General features: G+C 42.5%; 1 protein-coding gene across 4 annotated transcripts in view; it reads right to left on the bottom strand.

The window, feature by feature from the left end:
- Window positions 1–2,199: 2,199 nt before the first annotated feature.
- Window positions 2,200–24,150, bottom strand: part of FAM110B (family with sequence similarity 110 member B) — a 119,800-nt gene continuing 97,849 nt past the window's right edge. For all 4 annotated transcript variants that reach the window (XM_083187127.1, XM_083187128.1, XM_083187130.1 and 1 more), the window contains one exon: window positions 2,200–6,401. In XM_083187127.1, coding sequence (XP_083043253.1) covers window positions 4,968–6,080 — 1,113 coding nt within the window. In that variant the 5' untranslated portion in view covers window positions 6,081–6,401 and the 3' untranslated portion in view covers window positions 2,200–4,967. The remainder of the gene's footprint in view (window positions 6,402–24,150) is intronic.

Below are 24,150 nucleotides of genomic sequence, written 5' to 3'. Positions count from 1 at the left end.
ACAATATATTATAGAACACCTAATACTTATTAAGGCGCACGGTCCAGGTGTTCATGAAACCATGAGAAACCAGTAAGCTAGCTCACATTTTGAGATGCTTTCTATAGTATAGGCCAGTGATGGCTTACCTTGACACTCCAGCTGTTGCTGAACTACACATCCCAGCATGCCCTGCATCAGTTTTAGCATGGCCAAATAGCAAAACTGTAGCAGGGCATGCTGGGATGTGTATTTCAACAACAGCTGGAGTGTCAAGGTTAGCCATCACTGGTATAGGCAGTAGTTGTTGTGCACCATCTGTGGCTGCAGGAAACGTTTTAATTGCAGGACATGCTTACTGCATAGCCAACAGCTAAATTATAACAACTTGGGTGAGGTCAACAGTTCCGATGCTATGCTGTATCATCAGCAAGATGGTATACAGTATATAACCCTAATATTCCCGTTTCCTGAAACACTCCTGAATGCGGACTGGCAGCCTGACCATGGCACCACAAGAGTATTTAACGGGTTTACGCCTGTCTCCATATTGACATTATTGAGGTTCGTCTTGTATATCTAATGGTAGTTATGTCCAGTCTGCGGTTGCAGGAAAAAGCAGTGGCATAACAATAGCACCGCAGCCCCTGCGGTCGCGGGGAGGCGCAGTGTAAGTGCTTTACCTGTATTCGCTGCAGTCCCGGCTCCCATTCTGGCTTCATTCTGAGCCTATGGAAACGGACCATCATAAAATGTCCGCCCCCATATAGCAGACAGTTCTCTGAAACCGTCTGCTGTATGGGGGTGGACATTTTGTGATCGTCCATTCTTCATATCAGAATGAAGCCACGACGGGAGTCGGGACCACTGCAGCGCTGACAGGCATCCCAGCTCCCACCTGCACCGATGGCATCCCAGCTCCCACCTGCACCGATGACATCCCGGCTCCCACCCTCCCAGACCTCCTAATATTTTTAAAAGAGAGCTTGCTAGATGCCAACCTGATCCCAAATCCTAATCTACATGTAAAAATAAAAGCTATTTGGAAAATTGCATATTCAATATTGGGTCCAGAAGCACCAAGCTTCAAAAGTGATAAAATGGAGAGTGATAAACAGCCAACCAATCAGCTCATGCCTGACATTTTGTAAACAGTCTGTGACATGGCAGGTAGGAGCGGAGTGGCTGGTGGTTTAGGACTCTCCATTTTATCACTTTTGAAGCTTAGTGCATCTGGCCCATTATCTTTGAAATACATAACACATGATGTACATAACAAATAACAGGATGGGTGTATTTCTGAATTCCATACCACACTATTCCTGCATCTGTTTGAGACATTACTAGCTTGCACTATTAACCTTTTGACACTGCGATTATCTGGGTACAGTAAAGTGTGCCAAGTGCAGTGGTAGCGAAGTGAGGAACCATGCCCAAAGCATACACGAAGTGAGGAACCATGCCCAAAGCATACAGTAGTGAGCGAATGCAAGGGTGCGGGCCATACTAATTGAGGGTCCATGTCGACAGGTGTCCATATTGACAAAAATCACGTAAATAATCAGGTCGATCTTTTGTCAATGTCAACCTAAACACTGTAAAACTATCCATCCATACCCGATTAATTATACATTGGCCTAGCACAGGCATGGGCAACCTGTGGCTCTCCAGCTGTTTATAAACTACACATCCCAGCATGCATTGCCACAGTTTTAGCATTCCCTAATAGCAAAACCATGGCAAGGCATGCTGGGACTTAATTTTACAAAATCTGAAGAGCTACAGGTTGCTCATGCCTGCCTTAGCACATTGCATGTTGAATTTACAAATAGCAAGCAGGAACTGCGTGTGCTTAAATACTCTGTACTGGTCTACAGCTTGTATCTATGCTGCTTACCCATCCAACAGTTTACAATCAGTACAACAATGAATACAATAGGTTCTCTGATAACTGGCTGAAGGGTAGATGTATGAAGCAGTGGTAAGAGAGGAGAAGTGATAAAGTGCCTGGTACTTTATCATCGGCCAATCAACTCCTAACTGTTCCTTTTTAAACCCAGCCTGTAACTTAACAGTCAGGAGCTGATTGGCCGGTGATAAAGTACAAGGCACTTTATCATTTCTCCTCTTCATACATTTACCCCTCAGTTCTGCAACAGAAAATGATAATTTATGCAATTAACATAATTAAAATATAAAAGAAAAACAGACACATGTTGCTGAACCAAGAGCTATTTATTAGTAGAACATTTTTTTTCCCAAAATTTCAATAGCAAATGAAGTATATACAAATCCTTACAGCATTTACACCATAAAAAAAGGTTTTGTTTTTCTTTTTGTCACATTGGCCTTCTGAAACTAAAATACTGTGAGGGCCTCTAAACACGGAAACTGTAACAATGTAGGGGACACTGCATTCTCTGACTGTTCCTTCCGAAGTGCACTCGTCATCGACACACAATAAAGGCAGCCATTTTGTGCCTTACTAATTTAACCATTCCCTAGTAAATGGGATACATCCTCATGAAAGATGGTTCAGTTTACAAAATGGCTGCCTCCACTTTACATAGGTGATGTGCATTTTTAAAACAGGAACAGTGTCAGAAAAAAAAAGAAAACATAAAAAATATAGTAAATCTTTAAGAAGGCTGACGTGCAGGAACAAACTGCCATGAAAAAAAACAAAAGCAGTTTAAATTGATAAAAGTACAATACTTTCAAGTGAGACAAACATTCATTGACCGAGATGTAACATATGCAAGACAACAAATACATTTCATTCAGCTAGAATCCAGCTAGTGAGGCTATTTCAGAATTAGATTAATTTCTTATACTGATATGGCTTGTAGCATGGAGTTGCAATAATTCATTCTATTGAAGGCAGCTTCTAGAAGTTAGAGGTCAGATCTCAAAGTTCTTGTCAAAAGTTTAAGACTAGAAAACAAAGCCAATGCATATTCTCCTTGGTCACAAAGAGACCAATATTAATACACTACATGAGGAATGGACAAACTTTGGTACTGCAGATATTTCTGAACTATTTCCCCATGATGCTTCACACCCATTAATAGGCAAAGCATGAGGAGAACTGTACCTTGGCCATGACAGCAGTGCCAATTTTATTGCATATGCCTGTGCTGCATGGATCAGGGTTAACAACTAATAAAAACTATTTGACACAAGACAGTCTTAACAAAACTTTTAAAAAATCCTTAAAAATAATACTGCAAACTCAAAATTTGCATAATCATTTTTTTTAAATAACAAACCTAAAAGTGTAAGCAAGCACCTGAACACAGTCTCGCTTTGAAAGGTTTATATATCAAAACCAATAAGACTTATGCATGTTAGATACATTTTCTACCTTTCATTGTCATGTAAACAGTGTAACATTACAGTGTACCTGTTACCTAAGCAGGAGTAGGCAGCCATTTTGTTGGCTGAACTAACATGTCGGCAAATACAAGGAACTAATGAAATCGTTGAAGCAAAAGCTAGTTTCTAGTGAAATGATAGGCATAATATTGATGCAAGTACACCAAACAGCAGCCTCTTCTGCATGTAGGTGATGGCCATACAAATATGTCCACATACATCTATCCTCCATGTGATACAAGTCTTGATATACTAACACCCAAGCTCCATGTGGCTATGTAGTACTGAGCAACATTTTGTGACTTTTTCCATTAAGTATCTTATTCGCAAAATAAACGAAATATTTCCACTCAAGTAGCTTCTGCTGATTAAAATGATATGCAGCATGCCTATATTCAGCCGCTGTATCTGCATAAGAAATGGAATGTTAAGGTGCATATACACTGGACATTTTTGCACAGCGATGATGCTAAAAAGAAAAAAAAATTAAATATATATATTTTTTAAATGGCTGAAAATCATACATACTAAGAAGTTTTCGTAGTGGTGGGTGGCTTTCCATAGCAGGATGCTATGGAAAACCATCCACCCCACCGCTCATCTGTTGGCAACACTAGCAGATGAGCGGCGGCAGCCGGCGATTATGTGGGAGTGCGCATTAGTGCTCATCGCCATGTTATACACACTGGGTGGCTTTTGAGCTGAAAGCTCAAATGGTAGAAGAAGTGAGCTGTTTTCAGTTCAAAATCGCCCAGTGTGTAAGGGCCCTTAAAGTGTTTTCCTGGAAACCAATGTAACGTAGTATTTTGTATGCAGATACAGCCAGAGTGATACACTGAATATAGACATGCCACATAGAATTTTAAATCAGCAGAATCTGCTTGTGTGTTCTATTTGCTTCATTTGGCAAATAAGACCCTATTTAACAGAATAAGTTGCAAAAAATGTTAAAGAGTTGCGCCATGACTAGAAGGGTTGTTTAACGCGAAAGGAGGCTAGATGTACGTGAACACATTTGGACTTTAAAAACAAAGCCATTAAAAGGAGGTTTGACATTTTAATGTACTCAATGCGCAAATTTCCTTTCCATCACAACCATAATTTCACATGGACACGGCCCTCGTGTGGTACTAGCCGTAGCAGAAAATATTAAACATAGCAGCTCCAAGGCTTTTATCAAGAGGCGCTACATCTGATTCCTCCTGCTATAGATAGTTAACAGTGGAGAACTATATACGAGTGCAGCGGCCATGCTAAATTACAGCACATGGGTGGTGTTCCAGGGTTGAGACCCTCACCAAAGTTATTATTTCAGGGAACAGAGGAGATTCAATGAAAAGGTTTATTCAAAGTGGAAAACTTTTTTAAACTTTGGACTTGGTCTTAAACTTTTGGAAGATAGTGAGTATATTCAACTAGGCTTTGTAGTATTTGTTCAAGTGAAAGCCAGGTTGGTGTCACATGTTGACAGGCATGCAACTTGAAAACATTGCACAACAAGCAACACAGAGCAGTTTGAAAAGTTTACAAGACTTCAAGTAGACTTAACAACCCTTCCACAACTCAATATTCACAGACAAAACGTAGTCTCTAAAGTCACCACTGGCTGTCTCTCACACATGGGATACCTTCTGAGAGTCTCTAGCTTGCTTAATGCTATACAACCATTTGATGATCCTGGCATTACGCTCTATGGCAGAAATGCCGTACGGCACACGGTCGTTGGCACTGTCGTCGTTTCTAAGGTCACTGTTGCTGTCCTGAGACTGTTCACAGTCTGAGCTGATCATGCTTGCACTGCGAAAGTTTAGAGAAATGATGTCGGAATTAGCCCTTGCAAAATTTTCCATCCCGAGGTTTTCGAGCTCTTCGGGATCCAGTCCACAGTAATTGAAGAACCTCTCTACATCCGCATCAACTCGAAAGTATCTGTCAGATAAGTCTGATTTAGAGCGCTGGAGCGATGGTCTTCGGATGACACCACAACTTGGTTCCAAAGAATCATTGTCTGGTGACTTAAGGGTAGTGAGGGTAGAAAGTTTAGGTTTAGGAGGCAGCGGTGGGGCGGAACTGCTGCACGGAATAGCTTTTATCTGTTTCACATTCGTGACTTTTCTAATGTCTGAGGAGCTAAGAGAAATATGTAAAAAAGTATCACCTGATTTGTCTAGTAGCCTCCTGCTGATGTTGGAGTTGCTGTCTTGGGGACTACCATGACTCTGGGTAGGATAGATCTTTAAGGACTCTGCAAAAGAATGTCTGTTTTGGTCAGACGAATCGGACCTACTTGGTGGCCTGTTCCTCGAGCTTTGTTTGTGCACAGAACCTGTACTGGAGCCTTCAGAGCTATTGATAATGTTTTTCAGGATCTCCAGCTTCAGGTTCTCCCTTTGTACACAGCTCTCAGACTTTGCATTGTTATTAAACATCTTTAAAGTTGGGCTAGCCAAAGCCCGTTTAACAGCGGGGCAGACGGGAGGTTTAGCAAGTACGGCTGGCTTCACGGGTTCTTGCTTGGCGTTGATGACCTCCTGGCTCTTGACATACTTTGCTTTATCGGCTTCTAGTCTTTCCACCGCGCTAAGTCTCTTGGGATTAGGTTCTGACTGTCTGCGGAAATAGTCAGGTCCTTTGTTCAATATTCGTAGAGGGACAGCAGATGTGAAAGCCACAGCTGGGCTAACAGGTTTCCCCATACTACCTGCCTGTAGTGTTTCTGTAGGCATGTTTGGCGATTGTTCCCCTGCAGCCGTTTTGGATTCTCTTCTTCTGTTTCCTAAATTCACTGTGCAGAAACATGTGCATCCAGCACAATGAACAACAGCTGAGTCCTGAAATCGGAGTATTACCAGCAGCTCTCCACCTAACAGTTCATTAAATTACATTTTGTATTATTTTTTTTTTCTTAGTGATCAGTAAAAAGGCAGCTCTGATACAAAAAGGCCACCAGACAGAAGTCTGTATTAATCTGCTCTGCTGAATCCTTTATTTGCACAGAAAGATGTGGGTGTCTTGTCCTTTCTTTGTGTTGTACTACAGGCGGGGATCTGAAACACAAAACAACCAATCGTATGTCAGTATCAGCATGTGACATCACAGCTATAGCAACAGAAAAATCGTGTAGCAATTTAGCTGGTAGTAGAAAAGCATTAGGTGGCATTTAACTACCTCACTCCCACATGGGAGGTGAATCACCTAACAAAGCAAGTCAGCAATAGTTTCTTACAGGAAACAAATCAGAATTTACTTAGCTTTATTACACAGTATTATGTTGTGTGCCTCACTCCATTAAACAAACCCATTAAAATGTAAAACAAAAACTGTAATCATTTAAAAATAGAAAAAACGATTATTGGTGTGCAGAGGTAGTTGTGTTGGTACTTGTGGAGTATCACGGCTCCCATCGTATGGCATCGTATGCCATATGTAGTGGCATACGATGGTATACGATGCGATGCTTACTGATTTTTGAGCATTTTTGGTCAAAAATCGTATGAGATCGCATCGGATGCCATACGTTTTTAATCTTAAATGCATCCAAATGCATTAAAATTAGTATGAAACATGTTAATTGGTCCCCAAATGTCATTTTTCACTGTGTACCACCCCCAACCCGAAGCGTGGTGAGCGCAGCGAGCCCGCAAGGGGCGGCGGTACGTGTCCTACGACCTTTTCATACCCCCACTATCCACGTCGGCGTGGAGTTGAGAATAGAAAGTGTGGCGAGCGCAGCGAGCCACCGAGCCCAAAGCGTGCCGAGCGTAGCGAGCCCCGCGAGGGGACGCGGATACCTGTCAAGCCCTCGAGGGGACGCGTATAGCTGTGAAGGTATCCGCGTCCCCTCGCGGGGCTCGCTGCGCTCACCATGCTTCGAGCTCGGTGGCTCGCTGCGCTCGCCACACTTTCTATTCTCAACTCCACGCCAACGTGGATAGTGGGGGTATGAAAAGGTCGTAGGACGCGTACCGCCGCCGCTCGCCACGCTTCGGGTTGACATTGATAGTGGGGGTGGTACACTAAAAAATGGCATTTGGGGGCATTTCACAAGTTTACTACACATTTCAATGCATTTTGATGCATTTCAGTGCAAAATCGGGTGCGATCGCATCGCATGCGATTTGATCGTATGCGATGTGATTTTTTAGCATACGATCAGCATACGATCAAGGTCGTGGGAGCCGTGATACTCCACAAGTACCGTTGTGTTTTTCAATAAAGCAACATGACCACAGCTTGGGCAATCTTTACAATATTTGGCTTAAAGTAACAAATAATAATTAAAAGGGAAAAAAATAATATATAAAATAATTATGTCCCACTCCCGGCCCCCCGAAAAGAAGAGCAAAGAATTACGCGAATCGCGCCGTTTTAGCCCCGCACACGGCCGTGCAATGCCGTTAAAATGGCATTGCACGGCGGTGGGCGTGGCTAAAATGACTCGAGCGCTCTGGCCACACCCACAAACAAGTAGCCACACGTGTGTCCCTGCCCCACCCCTTTCCACTCCCCGCCGCCCCCCCCCCCTGAGCTACTACTTTAAGACAAACTTTGCAATTCTTTACATTCACCTGTAAAATAAATCCCTTGCACATCTACTCATCTAGCAGAATTTAGGTCATTAGAGTCCTGTGGATCAGCCTCATCCCAGGAATTTCTATCTTAAATGGGTTAATATTTTAGCCTACCCCACCCTAGTATAACCAAACCAGTCAAAAAAAGGCATACAACCCAATTCCAGTTTATATCTATCTATAAATGTATGTACGGTATGTATGTACGGTATGTATGTATCTTCCATCATAACTGGAATGCCTGGAGCAATTTACACCAAACTTAGTACACAAATAACTTATAATCTGAAAAAAAAAAAAAAAAATACTGTGGGGGCAGGACACCCCTAGAACCCCTGTGGCCCAAAAAGTGGTCTGCTCACTAAACCAAATGCGTCAAGGTAGCAACATATGGCAAAGTCGCATAACAGAGGGGGGTAGAGGACATTGATTGGGTCCAGATCAGGTTCACAGCCACTAACACCCGCAATACCGACACACCGCCGCAGACCGGGGGACCAAAAAGGGGTCAGGTCACTGCAAAGTGGGTCAGGGATGCAAGATATGGCAGAGTTGCGTAACATAAAGGGGGTAGAGGACATGGGGTTTAAGGAAAAAAAAAAAAAGTCAGATCCAGGAGCCCGCCACACACAGGTGTCTGACTGTCACACCATGGGCACGGCGAGCGGTTAAGCTTAAAACAAAAAGGATAAAGTGCAAATCATACTAATTACACAAAAGAACTTCAGCTAATAAATAAATAAGCTCACCTTTACTAAATTAGTGCTGCAGATACACAGTATCTTCCTAAGAGCCACACAAACACAAAGAGACCTTCAGTCAGCCTTATAAATCATATTTTAAACTTTTTAAATAAAAACTACCCAGTCATAACAGACTGCAAGTACAACATCAACGCCATCAAGTGGTTTCATAGTTGCCAGATGCCTCTGCTGTGGTCTCAACCAATGTTGCTTACAACAGTGTATATTTTTTCTTAAGTAGTACCCTGGGGAAACGTTTTAATTTAATAGTCTTCTGTCCGTATGAACAAGCCAAATATCCGCAGCTCCATCACCCAGGACACCACAGATGGAAGTCCCAGCCACAGCAGGAGAGTGAAAGGTCAGCCCGCTGGAGCAGAACATATTAGCAGGTCATGCCTGAAGGCTGGCAATAAATACAATGATTGAAATGGACTGAAATACACTAGAAGTCTCATCAAGGGGCGATTAAGACCGTCGGCTCTTAAAAGCCACTTATAGCAGCTCAAATTGGAAAGAATGCAATTACATGGCCATGCAGTTATTAGGTAGATGAGCTTTGTAGTTATGTTGCAGCACTGTGGAATGCTGACGTACTCTAGGGGTAAATAGAAATAGATTTTTGGAAGGTAGAATTTGTGCAACCACTCAGAATGTACAAGCAAGTATCTCATTGGTTGCACTGAGCTGGATACACACTATAAGATGATCTTTCCAACCTGGTTGGTTGGAACGAAAATCTAATAATGTCTTGGAACAGATTACAATCATCCATTCGCATAAATTGGTTCAATCTTAAGTATTTTACCAATTTGACTGACCATTTTTGTCGGTTTCCATGTTTGGGAAACAAACGGTCAATTGTCATTTGCACCCAGAAATTACCGGATTTGCATTTGGTAATTTCACATTGGAAAGATTATCTTATAGTGTGTATTCATCTTACTACACTTCTCTTCAGAAATATCACTGTCATGGATCAGACTAAATAAGCACAAATACCATGCAAATTGTCCCAACCCCCCCCCCCCCCTTCCCCCGGCCCAGCACACACACACACACACGCAGGAACCCCGGCTAGCATACACCGCAGGGACAGACTGACACCCACCCGCTGCCGGGCACCCACCCGCCACTGCCGCAGCAGTGGGGTGGCGGGGGCCCTAGAATGTGTGGGGGGCCCGGTGCGATCGCCCCGTGGGTAATCCGCCTATGATGCAAGTTATGTGTGTGGAGGGCTCCTTGGGGCTAATTGAATCTGCCTCTATAATGTATAAAATCTAAAATACTGGGTGTGTTCGCCATGTACAACGTGGCAACCATACTTGCCTAAGTAGCCCGATAATAGAATCTACGCACTGCTTCTGTACTTATGACCAGCTAGCTTTGAAGCTAAGCTCTGGGGATTTGTGGATGTGAGCTAATGATTTTGTTTTACTATTTAGTAATAGGTCAGGGTCAGTGGAATTAGCTGGTATACCATCATCAATGAATTCACAAATTGAGAATACTTTGCGGAGTGACAATTGAGCAATCAGCTAAGAAAAGAACAGTATGTGGCAGCCAGTAGCGTCAACTCAGAATAAGGGCACCTATGGAGAACCTATGGGACCAGCCATAGCTCTTATGGGGATTACTTGTGGCCCACAAGGAAGGTACTGTATGCCCTTTCCCAGAAGATGGAAAGAGGACAGTGTACAATAAAGCTTGTAGGCAACAAAATTGCAGGACCAGGATGCTGAAGGACTAGTCATGCAATATCAAAAGTAACAGGGGAAATAGACAGTAGAAGTAGAATGCTAGTTGGAATAAAGGCCAACTTTGGAAAACTAGTTTCAGGGCGATTATAGCGGAATGCGCTGCGCAATGTTGAGAGTGTGTCCAGTTCCACATACTGGCCTTTATTCAGATCTGATCACAGTACAAATTTCTTTGGAAAATGGGTAAAACCATGTGCACTGCAGGTGGGGCAGATGTAACATGTGCAGAGAGAGTTAGATTTGTGTGAGTTATTTTGTTTCTGTGCAGGGTAAACACTGGCTGCATTATTTTTACACTGCAATTTAGATTTCAGTTTCAACACACCCCACCCAAATTTAACTTTCTCTGCACATGTTACATCTGCCCCACCTGCAGTTCACATGGTTTTGCCCATTTGCCAAACAAATTTGTACTGCAATCAGACCGGAATAAGGGCCACAGTATGGGCCGGTCTATGCTTAAATGCTTGCTGTGCAATATTTCTACATAGACAGTAGTAACAATATAATTGAGGAAATATTGCAAGTAATAATGCTAACATTTCTAACTGCAATACTGAATTTCTTGTTTGCAACTATTTTCTATGGTATTTCTTGTCTTCCGACTCAGCACAATATACATGATAAATGGGATGCCTATGTAATAGATTCCAAACACCTTATGTGAATTCATCCCTAAGTATAAATCTTGCTGTATGGACTGAGAATACGTTGATATTTCTTTTTTGTATTAGATGTTATTTTATTGTGAACATTGGACTGATTGCAACTTGTACAGTATGCTCTACCTTTATTTAATGGCTTTGCTGTTTAGCATACATGGATAATATCATCCAAATCAGTATGGACGCTCTAATTAACCCTTTGAGTGCCAAGTGAATTTGTCAAAATTGTTATGAAATTGCCAAGCAAACATTTTTAATCATCATATTGAACTGTAATGTTTACCTTATATAAGAAATGTAATTTTTGAACACATTTTTATTTACATTTATAAAACAAAGGTGAGCAGCTTTTTTAGCCGAAATTTTGCATATCAGTCACAGAGCAGTTGGTATTCATATTTTGTGCATCTCTCACAGAGATGTTGGCATTTTTAGCCGAAATTTTGCACATCTTTCAGAGAGGTTGGCACTTAAAGGGTTAAACAAATGTGTTTAACTAAAGATTACTAATAACTTATATGATCTAGGCCCAAATTCATGTGATTTAAACCGATCGGCATGATAACTAGAGTGAAATCAGCCAGTCGCATGTGATTGACATCCCGCTTGATCCGATGCACAGTCCCGAATTCGGATGTGGGACCTGCTTGCACGCCTAGTATCAAACTCGGACCCTTTACCGGCAGCGGGGGAACGGGGTCGCATGCGATAAATTTCATGCAAAACGACCGCATGCGATATATCGTATGCCAACCTGCTGCCTGAGAAGGTCTCGGGCAGCTCAAGGGGGATTGGATGGCCACAGCTGTGGGAAAGAAGACATAGTAAGCAGTACTGTAAAAGGTGTCAATTGAGCTGTATTCAGGGGAAGCTCCAAAAGGTGGGGCTGCAGCACAGTTCAAAATTTAAATAGGGACGGCAAAGCAACCGCAAGTCCAAACTGACGCCACCGGCAGTGGGTGTGGCCTCAAGATTTGAATTTTGACTGTACTGCAGCCCCGCCCCTGGTTGTATTGGTTGATTTTTGTGAATGACTAAAACGTAAACTGTGAATCCATGGTGCCAGACAATGACGTATAATCTTAGCATCCAAGTTTGTCTGTTTTTGTTTAACCTGTTTCTTTAAGATACTCATAAAAATGTAGTAGTCAAAATGTAATATATGAAGTATCCTGCCAAGTATTTTCTCATGTTAGCAGACATATGGTGTCTCATGCTAAAATGTGTTATGAAATGAAAGCTGGGATCTATTAAAAAGCATCTTTCATTTAGTGAAAAATGAAAATAACTTGCATAAGCTGCAACGACGCAGCTGGGGTCGAGGATGGCACAGCTTGCAAAGAAAATGCAGATCATATCCAATACAAGGACATTTAATAAATAACGTCTGCAGTTTCATGGATACTGTAAATTTACTTACTGATTATTTGACTGCAGAATCACTTTCTGGTTCATACCAGTGGGCGTTACTGCACAGGTGGCATAACGCAGGCTGGTACTGGATTCAGTGGTGGCGGTGGTGTGGGGGAATGTGAATCATCAAAGTCTTGTCACTTGTTTTAGCAAAACATTAGGGCAGCACTTATGCAGAAAGAACAGAACAGAATGCTGGTTAGTGTGTGGGAGATGCCAATCACTGTGATGCAGAAGGGGCTGCCAACCACTCATACGTTAAATTACTGTGAGCTGTAACTGTCAACATGTAAAGCAGTTGATAAATGTATTTCACTTGGAGAATTTACTTATAGGAGAAAAAATATTTTGGATGCAGTTATCTCTATGGGAGCTAGGTTGATCAGTATATCTAGCGCTTTTGGTCTAATTCAGGCCTGTATGCTGGGCTGGAATTTGCAGTTGGCAATGTAATGCTGGCTGTATTCTGGATGATTGATGCAGGCGACCCTGGCGTTTAGTGAGAGGACCTCTGACGTCAGCAATAATCTGCTATATATGATTGCAGAGCACAGAAAGGCACAGCCGGGGATTGGGGGGGGGATAACGGATTTATCAGCATTCCTTAGATGGCGCAGTAGGAATTTCTTGTATTCCATTAATGCGGGTAATGGGAGACAGATGGAATAGCAAAAACGGTGGATCCAACGGAACTGGTCTCCCCCCCCCCCCCCTACATTATTGTAGCAGTTAGTCGAATCACCATCTCCCAAAAGCGTTGCCATCATATATGTGATTGGGTACTACTTGAAGCATCAGAAAACCACCAGCATGTATTGGGCATCCCAATTCCCATCCTAGAAAGAGTATTTAGGCATCAAGAGGACAGATGCTGAAGAAGCAAATAGGTTTTCCCACTTCGCTATACCCAAATCTTTGCCACGCTATCGTCCCAGATTTTAGCAGAGGAGATGATGGATAAGAGTGTATTCAATCCAGGATTGCGACTGTTGGAACATCCCATTCGCTCAGCTCAACAGAAACTCAACAGCCGGAATTCATTGTTCTGGTTGTAGAGTGTCAGACAGTGAATTCACCAATTCGTGGCCGTTTCTGATAAAACAGACCCGACTCGTTTTAAAGTTGGATCTGTTTTGTCGGAATCTGCCTTCAATGCTGTCGAAAACAGCAGCATTGAATGTGCGGGTGCGGCTATTCCCCCTGTTGGAAATAGCAGGCGGCATTGAATACCCCCCTTAATCTAGGACAAGCGAGGCAATCCGTTCGCTGGCACAGGTTACATTCTACTAGTAGTCCTCTACGCAGTGCTGGTTCGTGTCAAAGCCCACATAACATTAAAAAGTTTAATGGGTTTATTCAAGACATGGACTCTGGCAACCAGAGACTTTAGGAAATACATAACTATGGGCACAATTCAGACCGGCATTCTGGGCTGCGAGTGTTCAGAGCCCAGTGAGCAGGTAACCACCGGACAGACACCCCTCGGACAGGCGAGATAATATATAACCTGCCCTGTGTTAACCACAACTATTTGGGAACCAGTCTGGATAGTAAAAGTAGCTCCATATTGTCCTCCATGTTCTTCTTTTGGTAGAGAGTGGGGGAATTACTGCCCTCGTTAGGGTGATAATCATCAGGCCTGTTCCCAGCATCGCTGGCATGGGCATGAACACTGTGGCTCAGAAACTGGGACAGTGCTAAAAGATAATCTACGACTATAGTACATGCAGGCTATTTGTGCCATGTACCATCTGGATGTTTCCTGTAGAAGTATTATTATTTTATTAATATAGAAAATAAAGTAAATTTGTAATTGTCTGATTATTTTGCCTGTGTAATTTAGAATACATTACATGTGCAGTCGATAATGAGGACCTACCTCATCTGCACATGTTCATACGAGAGACGGGGTAATTTCCATCATTAACGATATTGCATGTACACACTAGAAAAGATAGTAAAAGATCAGAGCCAGATAAAGCCCCTCCTACTTGTCATTATTGGCCGCATACTGCACGGTAGAATCACATGGCACCTGACAGGCTCAGCGCTGCCTCTGATTATAAACCCTCCCATGACAAGGCAGCTCCGCCTCTGACCTCTTGTGCATAGTCTTATGGGACTTAGTCAACTGCATTGCACACTTGTGCAGTCAGTGTGCCTTGACTCCTGATGCTCAGCACCAGTAATCATTATCACATTGGCAGATAGGTGAAGCTGCAGCACTACCCTGCTACCATGCACAAAACCTTTTGCTTAAAAAATAAATAAATAAATACATGCCAACCACAGGGGGCCCCTAGATAGAGGGGGCCCAGGGTTACTGACCCCCTGTGCCCCCACTATAATCCGGCCCTGTAAAATATATTGTATTGTAAGATACAGTAAGTATTGTTAGCCATTAAAACTGGGCTCTTCCTGTGCCTTGAGGACTATGGTTGAGAAACCCTGGTGTACAATAATTAACATGTATTAAAATCAGTGATTATTAACCCTTTCAGGTCCAACGGCTAGTCAGGCTCAACAGCTAGTAGCAGACCCAATGGTGAGCCACTTTAAAACAAGAACACTAACATCGTTCAATATTCAATGCAGACCATTTTTGAATAATAATGAATTACAATGAATTTAAACCAGACTGTTTGAATTGAATATATATATATATATATATATATATATATATATATATATATATATATATATATATATATATATATATATATATATATATATATTTCTGTAGGGATGGAAGCGGCACTCCAGGCTTTTGTGAACAGCAAATTTCTTTATTTGAGTGAACAGCAACGTTTCAATGCAACAGCATTATCAGGCGTCTGATGATAATGCTGTTGCATTGAAACGTTGCTGTTCACTCAAATAAAGAAATTTGCTGTTCACAAAAGCCTGGAGTGCCGCGTCCATCCCTACAGAAGTTTGTATCTACCCTGACGAGGGCACCCGAAGGTTGTGCCCGGCCCTGGTACACACATATATATATATATATATACATATATATACATATATATATACATATACATATACATATATATATATATATATATATATACATATATATATATATATATACACATACATTTCTGAAACAACTATGAATTTCATTCAGCGTAAGTCAGAAAGAGAATAAATGGACACACATCATTCACTGCACATGATAGATCAACACATAAAAGACCCAAGGAACAACTGCAATAAGCACTCACACCCCATTGGAACACGCTTTAAAATGAAAATAAGGACTTCTTAATTACGCTATACAATTGGCGACATGTTGCCTAGCTTTCTTGATTTCCATTTGCTAATTGCAAGCTAAAACCCTCAAGCTAAATATACATTACTTGTTTTGTACAGGCACATTTTAAAAAAGCAATTTAAATACAAAGCTTACAACATATTAGCATTGCAAATACAATCATACTGCAACATCACACTTTTTACAATTGTCTGAGCGTAACTTTGTATCATGTGCTACCCAACACTGAGAATATCCTTAGCAATAAAAATCCATTAGGTTTTTTATCCCCATAGGAAGCAATCCAGCAATATTTACGTTCAATACTGGTTCCCCTTGGGCACAGAGAGGGGTGAGAGCACTAAATAGCCAAGCCTCTTAGGGGTATAGTCAATGTTTTTTTGCGAGCTGTGACAGCGAACAGTGCTGACTGGTCATTGTCACACGCCGTTTCCAAGTCGCTAAGATTTTGCAGTTACTGGAAAACCGCGTGTGCGGCTGCTAAAACAGCATGGCTCACGGCTAAATGCTGCGGGCTCCCTGCATTAGCCACGAGCCTCGCTGTTTGGGGAAGGATTCCGCTGGAATGTAGGATACGGTGAGCAGCCGGCGCAGGGGTTAAACGGCGAGGGTCCCTTTTTTTGTCGATCCCCAGTTTAACCCTCTCACATCATCTTCCTCGCCAGGCACCATAGGAACGTGAATTTGGCAAAATACGTGTGAAAATTGCCAAGCAAACATTTGTATTCATCGTAATGACCTGTAATGTTTACTTTATATAGGAAATATAAAAGGTTTCTATTTTTTTTTTTTACACATTCTTTATTTTAAATTTATATAACAAATGTGAGTGAAGATGGCATTTTTAGTGGATATTTTGCACATCACAGATTTTGGCACTCAAAGGGTTAAATAACAGTTTAAAAGTATGTTACTTCAAAGATCATTGTCATTATTTAGGTAAGCCGCCCCCAGACTGCCCACACATGTTCATAGACTGTACTTTATCTAGAAGATCTTTATAATGATTGAGGGAATGCTAAAAATCATACCACACATGCATCCTCCTCATATTGTTTTGCAACCAAGACAGATTTTTGGAAAAAGAAGACACAAAACAGACAGCCAACCCTAGCAGAATCTCAAGGGATCTGGTGTGTAGAGAGGGGGCTGCTTGGCGCAACTGCAGCAATGATGTTTGAGGACACAACTGTCACATTGACCGTAAAGAGTTTGATTTGCACATGGACCACCAATTCATGGCAGCCATGCAAGTGCCGAGGGACCCAGTTTGGGGACCACTGGCTTAGTGGTTAGGAAAGTCATCATTTTAAACAAAGGCTTTCTGAGAATGTACGTATGAGAAATATTTTGTTCTTGCTCTAAACTTGATGCATGCATACAGTATACCTATATACGCAATGGCTCAAAACTAAAATTGTACTTTTTTTTCTTACCTAAAACGAAACTTTACTCATTTAACATTGGTCTTCTCTTAGGAAAACCATTTACTGTATGTTGCAACGCTACAATCCGTGCATTAGTTTTGAAACACAATGGCGCTGTTCCGCACTACATATGATCCAATGAGAAATATAAGGGCACTCCAGTAAGCTACTTCATGGATATCAAGTCCCACTTTATAAACCACTTTTATGTATGTCGGATGCATTTGAAAAGCTTGGATGTATACAGCCCACATTTTCTAGGAAACCTTCTGTAGCATCAATAAAAAAGGAGAAAACACACATTTGGTCTATTATGCAGCCTTCTCAATAGGTCTCTCACAGGATATAAATACAGGAGTGATGCCACAGCAACTCTTACGTACTGTACTTGTAACAGGTCTTGTACAAACAGATTAACTCACCCACCACATTATGTTACAGGCCTTCTGCTGCCATTCACTCTGCCAATATGAAATGGAATCTGAAACACAGCAGTGAGCGAGGGGGCAACCTGACCACACCATTGCTAAGAGAGACATCTAAAAGCACCAGGAGATTAGGTATAAAATCAAAAGGGAATGTGGAATTGAATTGCCAACTGACTGCATTCACAACATTCTAAACCAGGGGAGGCCAATAAGCTGCTCTCCAGCTTTTGATGAACTACACATCCCAGCATGCCTTGCATCGGTTTCATCAATAGCTGGAGGGCCGCTTATTGCCCACCCCCTTCTAAACGAACCTCGGTGTGCTAAATGAATCATTATGTCAACAATGATGAACTGTGGACAATAAGTCTTTAAGGTAAGTCGATCCCTAATGCTAATGATATCATGACAATATGGCTATACTGTATTATGTTATATTAGTTATAAAAAGGTGCCACACATTGGAACAATACAGGGTACACCAAACATTACAGTAACTAAAAACAAACTAATACAGCACAGGTAGCACCACAGTTCTCAGTACACACTACAGGTACAACACAGATTATCCAGAACCTCATTTAATCCAGACACATCAGGTGCCAGGGGGAAAGTTAGGCTGCGGGAGGGCTCAGTTGGTCTGCAGAGGATAGTCAGGCTGCAGTAGGTTTAGGTGCTTCTGGGGGTGGAGTTAAGCTGTGCTCTGAGCTATCTACATTGAGCTATCCCATGTTTCTCCTGCTTAGTCAATATTGTCTAGCATATATTGCTAAGCATAGATTGACTGTGCAGGCAAGGCAATTTTGACTAGATCCTAGACTATCATTACTTAGACAAAATCGATATACACATGCCGATATTAAGGCATTTTCTAAGAGACTTTGCTTAGTTTGAGAAAGTCGCTTAGAAAATGTCCCTACATCAGTGTGTGAGTAGGGGCTATAGAGACAGCAATGCGCGTCCCCGCACGTTGCTGTTGCTGGCTGAGATTGAAGGTCAGTGACCATCAATCTCGCTGGTCGCCAGTGTTCTCCACTGGAGAACACTGGTGCTGTCAGCTCGCCCAGCACACAACATCGCTGACAGCTCGCTGAGCAATATATCTCCCCCGTGTGTACACAGCTACACACACACACACGTAGGGCCCATTAGTCAACATCTCCAGTGCTTCTAGCCAAAATTGGCCATTTGCCAATATCTCACCGTGTGTGCGGGGCTTTAACAGAATGTGGTCACAGCCAAAGATAGAAGCATATATTCCATTTGGTGGCTAAACAACTACTCATTTCCCATAAAAGTGCTCTTTCATTGAAATGTGTACGTTTGCAAAAATGTCTGTACTATAGCATTGGTACTATAAATACGCAGACTGTAAACCACTTCACAGATCGTACATTTTCCACAGTCCAAATTTAGCCAACTAAATGATGAATTATAAAACCAGCACAAAAATCACTATCAAGATCAAGCATTTCATATAAAGGTCACCTTCATGGAAATTCATATTGAACACGGCACATTTCTAGGGATGTTTATTTTATATAGAACTATTTAATGACAGGATGGGTTTCAGAAGGTTTTGTTTGCTTAATAGTTTTGTGGTTTTGTACATGATCAATTAGATATCAGCTTTTCCTCATGACTAAATCCCCATACACACTTGGCGATCCCTGGCGACACTGGGGGATAGTCATTAACGAGGACCTCCCTTGTCAGTACATGTTCAGACAAGGAAGGGGGTCATTAACGATGCGTGGGAGTGCGTCTCGCTAATGATATTGCGTGTACACACTGGATGAGATTGTGAAAGATATCACTCAGGCACTTTTACTATCTTTTCTAGTATGTATGGGGCTTTAAACTACCGCTGGCATATGCTATGTAGGTCTTCAATGTGAGAAGCTCGGTGGAAATACGAAAGGAGTGGCAGAAAAGTGTTGTCCATGTGGTCCTTCCAGTTAACTCTAAACGTGGGCTATAAATATGTAACGTAGCTACAGATTCTGAGCCATTTGACAAAAAAAAAAAAAAAGAAAACACTTGATAAACTCATGTCAACCTAATGCTTTTGTCGGTCCACCTTCCAACCCCATCAACCTTAGCCATGCCAACCTATTTCATGTGTTGACCTTCAGTGGTCAACCCAATGTTGACCTAACCAGGCTCGACCTAATGACGACCATATCCGGAGGTTGGAGGAGTAGTGCTGCTGAGTGTCTGGACTAGGGTGGCCAATCCCGGGATCGGCGGGATCCGGCCCCCAAAAACGCCAGGATTTCAATCCCGGGACTGGAGTTTATAATCACGGGATTTCGGGATTAGACTGCGCATGCGCGCAGTCTAATGCTGGGCAGCGTCTGAGCATCGCTCAGATGCTGCCCGACTTCTCCCGGCAGCGTGATGAGATCAGAGGTCAGGCTGCGCAGGCAAAGGTCGCGCCCGGCAGTGTGATGCCGCACCGCCCGCCCAGCCAGCACGCACGCACGCCCCCAGCCAGCAAGAACACCCACCCAGCCAGCACCCAGCCAGCAGCATGGACGACCTGTCCCCCCACCCAGCAATCGGGCTCCTGGCAACCCTGCTGCACCCTCAAATGTAAGTAAATGTGGGGCAGCCAGGGTGTCTTTATTAGGAAAGCCAATCCCGGGAATCCTGGGATTGAGCATTTTTCAATCCCGAATCCCGGGATTGAAAAAATGCCCCGGGATTGGCTTCCCTAGTCTGGACTGAGCTGCAGTGATGGCAAATTTTTTTTATTTATTTGTGTTTGGAAAAATCAAAAGGAGCTGATTGGTTGATACTTACTATATCTCCAGGTCTTACTACATTTACCCCGTAATATGGAAAATATCCCCCCCCCCCCCCAACATCTTTAGATTAGTGTCCCAATGAGATTTCATAAGAGGCCGAATGAGGCTGTGACATAATAGGCCCCAGCTAGTGACATCACCACAATCCAGAAAGTGCATTTTAACACAGCAAGTTATTGGTCGCTCTAAAACAGACAATAGGTGGCATTACCCACAGCAACCAGGTTCTTCCTATCATATCTATTGTCCGTTTTACATGCCTTAGTAAATCAACCCCCCTCTCTCTAGTTTACAACACAAATACCTTTTACATGGCAACAAGTGGTGTAAACAACGTAAAGATGATATATTTATTTAGGTATAAACATCAGTCTGCACATGTATAGGTATATATAAATGTAACCTAGAGACATAATGTCCTCTTTACACATGGATTAAATTGCTCATCGTTAACAAACATGTCACAGAAACAACTGCGCAGATAGGATCACCACACAGTGTGCAGTATGTCGTATAGTAATGTTGCTCCATCTCCAAATATAAACAAAACACCAATTACGAATGTAATCACACTGTACAAGAAAGCAAATGATCATCTTCACCCGCATCCTTTCCTATACTTTCTTAATTGTAGCTACTGCTTGCTCAGGAGTCAGAGTGCTGCATAATAATGTGGTGGCATCAATCTGCCACTACATGTACATGTAGCAGAGGATCGTTTAACCCAATTAGCTGCCGCGGCTGAAGGGAACTTCTCCCTCTTCTAGTGTTTTTGCACCACTTAGGAGCCTATGCTAACAAATATTTTCCTAGCTATAATATTAGTGTAACAGAGTAACGGCTTCCATGACTGGCCCACTACATCACCTGTCCCTTGCTATCATTGTATTAGAGCAACACTTTTCTATCTGATACCTTTTTCAGACCACAAATTCCCAGATCGCACACAGGTCTATCCCAGGAGCAACCCAGCATTTGCGGTCTGAAAGCTCCGGATCTGACCCAGCTTATTTCCCTGTCGTTGACTCCACTCAAGTGTGGGGCTGAGCAGCGGCAAGTCATCAGGGGGTGGAGCGGACAGTACTACCTCCTCCATACTGTGAACGGGACCTGGGGCGCTTGACCCTGGTTACCCGTTCACGATGCACCTTGACCCAGGTTAGAGCAGTGTTCAACCCTTGTTGTGGCCAGGGGTTGAAATCCTGGGTTGCTCGACTCGGGGTGGCCCTTTCAAGCCACACCTCAACCATTGATGGTTACATAACAACCCAGCAAGAGGAGAGTGAGGTCTGAAAGAGGTATGAGTGTGCGAGTAGAATACAGAACAAATACACAAAAAACTCATTCAGCCAGTGGGCCATGCTGTATCCAGACACAATGTTGTAACAGCCAGACAAGGCATGGGAAGCACCTGTTATCTGCAAGGTATGTCGAGCTCCCGGGCTCGACAATGTCTAGGTTGACCACTAATGGTTGACCGTGACTAAGTGGACACCTAAGAATGGGCGACCTACTCTTGGTCTACATTGACAGAAGATCGACACAAACTTACGGGTGACATGGTCGATGTGAGTTTTTCAGGTTTTTATTTTTTAAAAAGGTGGGCATAGAGAGTGAGAATATTACCGCGGGCAGCGAGGCACTATGCCCAAAGAATGGTGAGCGCAGTCAGCCATGCCAGGGTACGCGGTACACTTACTGTATACAGCGTCCATGTCGACAGGCACAGAAACTGTGAAAAACTCATGTTGCCCTTATCCATGTCGGCCATGGCCATGTCATCCTAAAGCTTGTGTTGACCTTCTGTCAATATCGACCTAGGGTATGTCGACCATTAGTGGTCAACCTAGTGACTGTCGACCTGGACATTGTCTATCATGTATACTGCAATCACCTACAGAAGGTATCCAGATCTCCCTGAAGCACTGCAATTGGAGCATGTGGTAGGAACGCTTAAGGTCATACACTGGACCTAGGAGATTGCTCGTGGTTTGTAAATGGAAACCCATAACTACTTTCATCTGCATCACAGGTCCCCCAATGCTGCCTGCTTCACCCACTGCACATATATGAATGAAAGGGCTTTGTGAACAGTTGCCTATGCACAGAGAAGGCCGTCAGTTTATGACTACACTGTGCGTCATACTCCGCTGATTTCAGCTAGACGCAGTGGATCGATGTTATAAAACAAAAGATTTAACAATAGAGCCCATTGTGGGTTTGTATAACAATAGAACTCCTTCTCTCTCATGACCAGTCTTCCAGTGTTTTGAAGTTTCACTACTGGAGTCCACAGACAGCTCTGTTTTATATTGGTCAAAAACAGGTATTTGAAATACACACTGTTTAAAGTAATGACTCCCTACCCCTTCCAAGTGCGTGCTTGTAGGCCGAGCAGGTGGCAAGGCTCGTTCATTTATTAGATACTTGCCATAGTCTACCCTATCTAACCAAGAACCATATACAGAGTCAGTACCAGGGCGGAACGCGACTGCCGGCAAAATCTTACCAAGTGTCATAACAGAGTCATCGGCTCCTATCATGTATTACCCGTCACATCTGTACCAGAGGTGGTGAAAAAGCTCTTTAATGAAGAATCCAACAGATTATATCAAACATGTGGGAAGTAAATGAGAAGCGGTGGGAACGAGAGGCCATTCATGCTCGTCATCACTAAACCAAAAGCACAAGAAATCCATGCGTCATGTTGGTGCTGCTTTGGCCGATACATATGATGAGTTCCCCTCTCACGTTAGATTTCATTTAAATGTGGACAGACTGTTATTTCATGAAACAAATCAAAATAAAAAATAAATTATTGCTGCTTCTTCTCAATGAGTTGTTTCATACAGACATTCTCCAGATGAAGGAGTCTATACTTATATATTCATATATTTTCTGACTCTATTACATTTGTATTCACACTAACGTTAGTGACTGATTTCAGTGGATAGATCCTATTTCATTAAAGGCTAACGCTGCTCCTGACCTATATGGCGGCAAATTCATGTGTTTTGTACACTGGTGGCCACTAGATGGCGCCTGAAGGAGAAATTCTAGTATTGCTATATTGGGTTGCCCTGACATAACTGTTTAGTTATCAGCCAGTCAAAATGACGGAACAACTAGCAGATGGACAATTAAGTTTACCTGCCAGTACATCAATCTGAAGGAAAAAAAGGAGGTTTAGGTGGAGCGCTGTATCAATGAAAGAGTCAAATCCTGATCAATTATATGTAAATGTATAAAACAATTTATTACATAAATAAAAATAAAAATACATACATCACACAACAAAAAAATATATTAGGCTAAAACATCTACTGATGGTATATTGCACTTTGTATAAAGCAACCCCTATGTGTTGGGGCCTGGATATTTGGGAAGAAATACAGTCACACTTGTTCCTATAAGTACTCCCTTTAAAGACAGTTTTGCCAAAGGTAATATACGTTAACTGGTTTTAGTGGGTGTCCATAGACCTGTTGGATAGCCTGGTGTTGTATGTCACCTCGTGAGCATAGATGTTGTTTACTCACGGAAAGACCGGCTCCAGAATGAACAGGTGGTGGTGTCCCTTGAATGTCCAGTGGGCAAAAGATTGTTGTGGAGGGAGTTGGTCCAAGTGGTTGGTGGAAAATATTTTGTAATCCAATTAGTGTCCACAAAAATATCCAGGGGTGAACCTGACGCGTTTCGTCATCCACG

The sequence above is a fragment of the Crinia signifera genome, chromosome 5, assembly GCF_055691185.1.
Source record: "Crinia signifera chromosome 5, ASM5569118v1, whole genome shotgun sequence".
NCBI lineage: Eukaryota > Metazoa > Chordata > Amphibia > Anura > Myobatrachidae > Crinia > Crinia signifera.
Note: the sequence above shows the minus strand (reverse complement) of the source record. Positions and strands in the feature narration are given on the sequence as shown.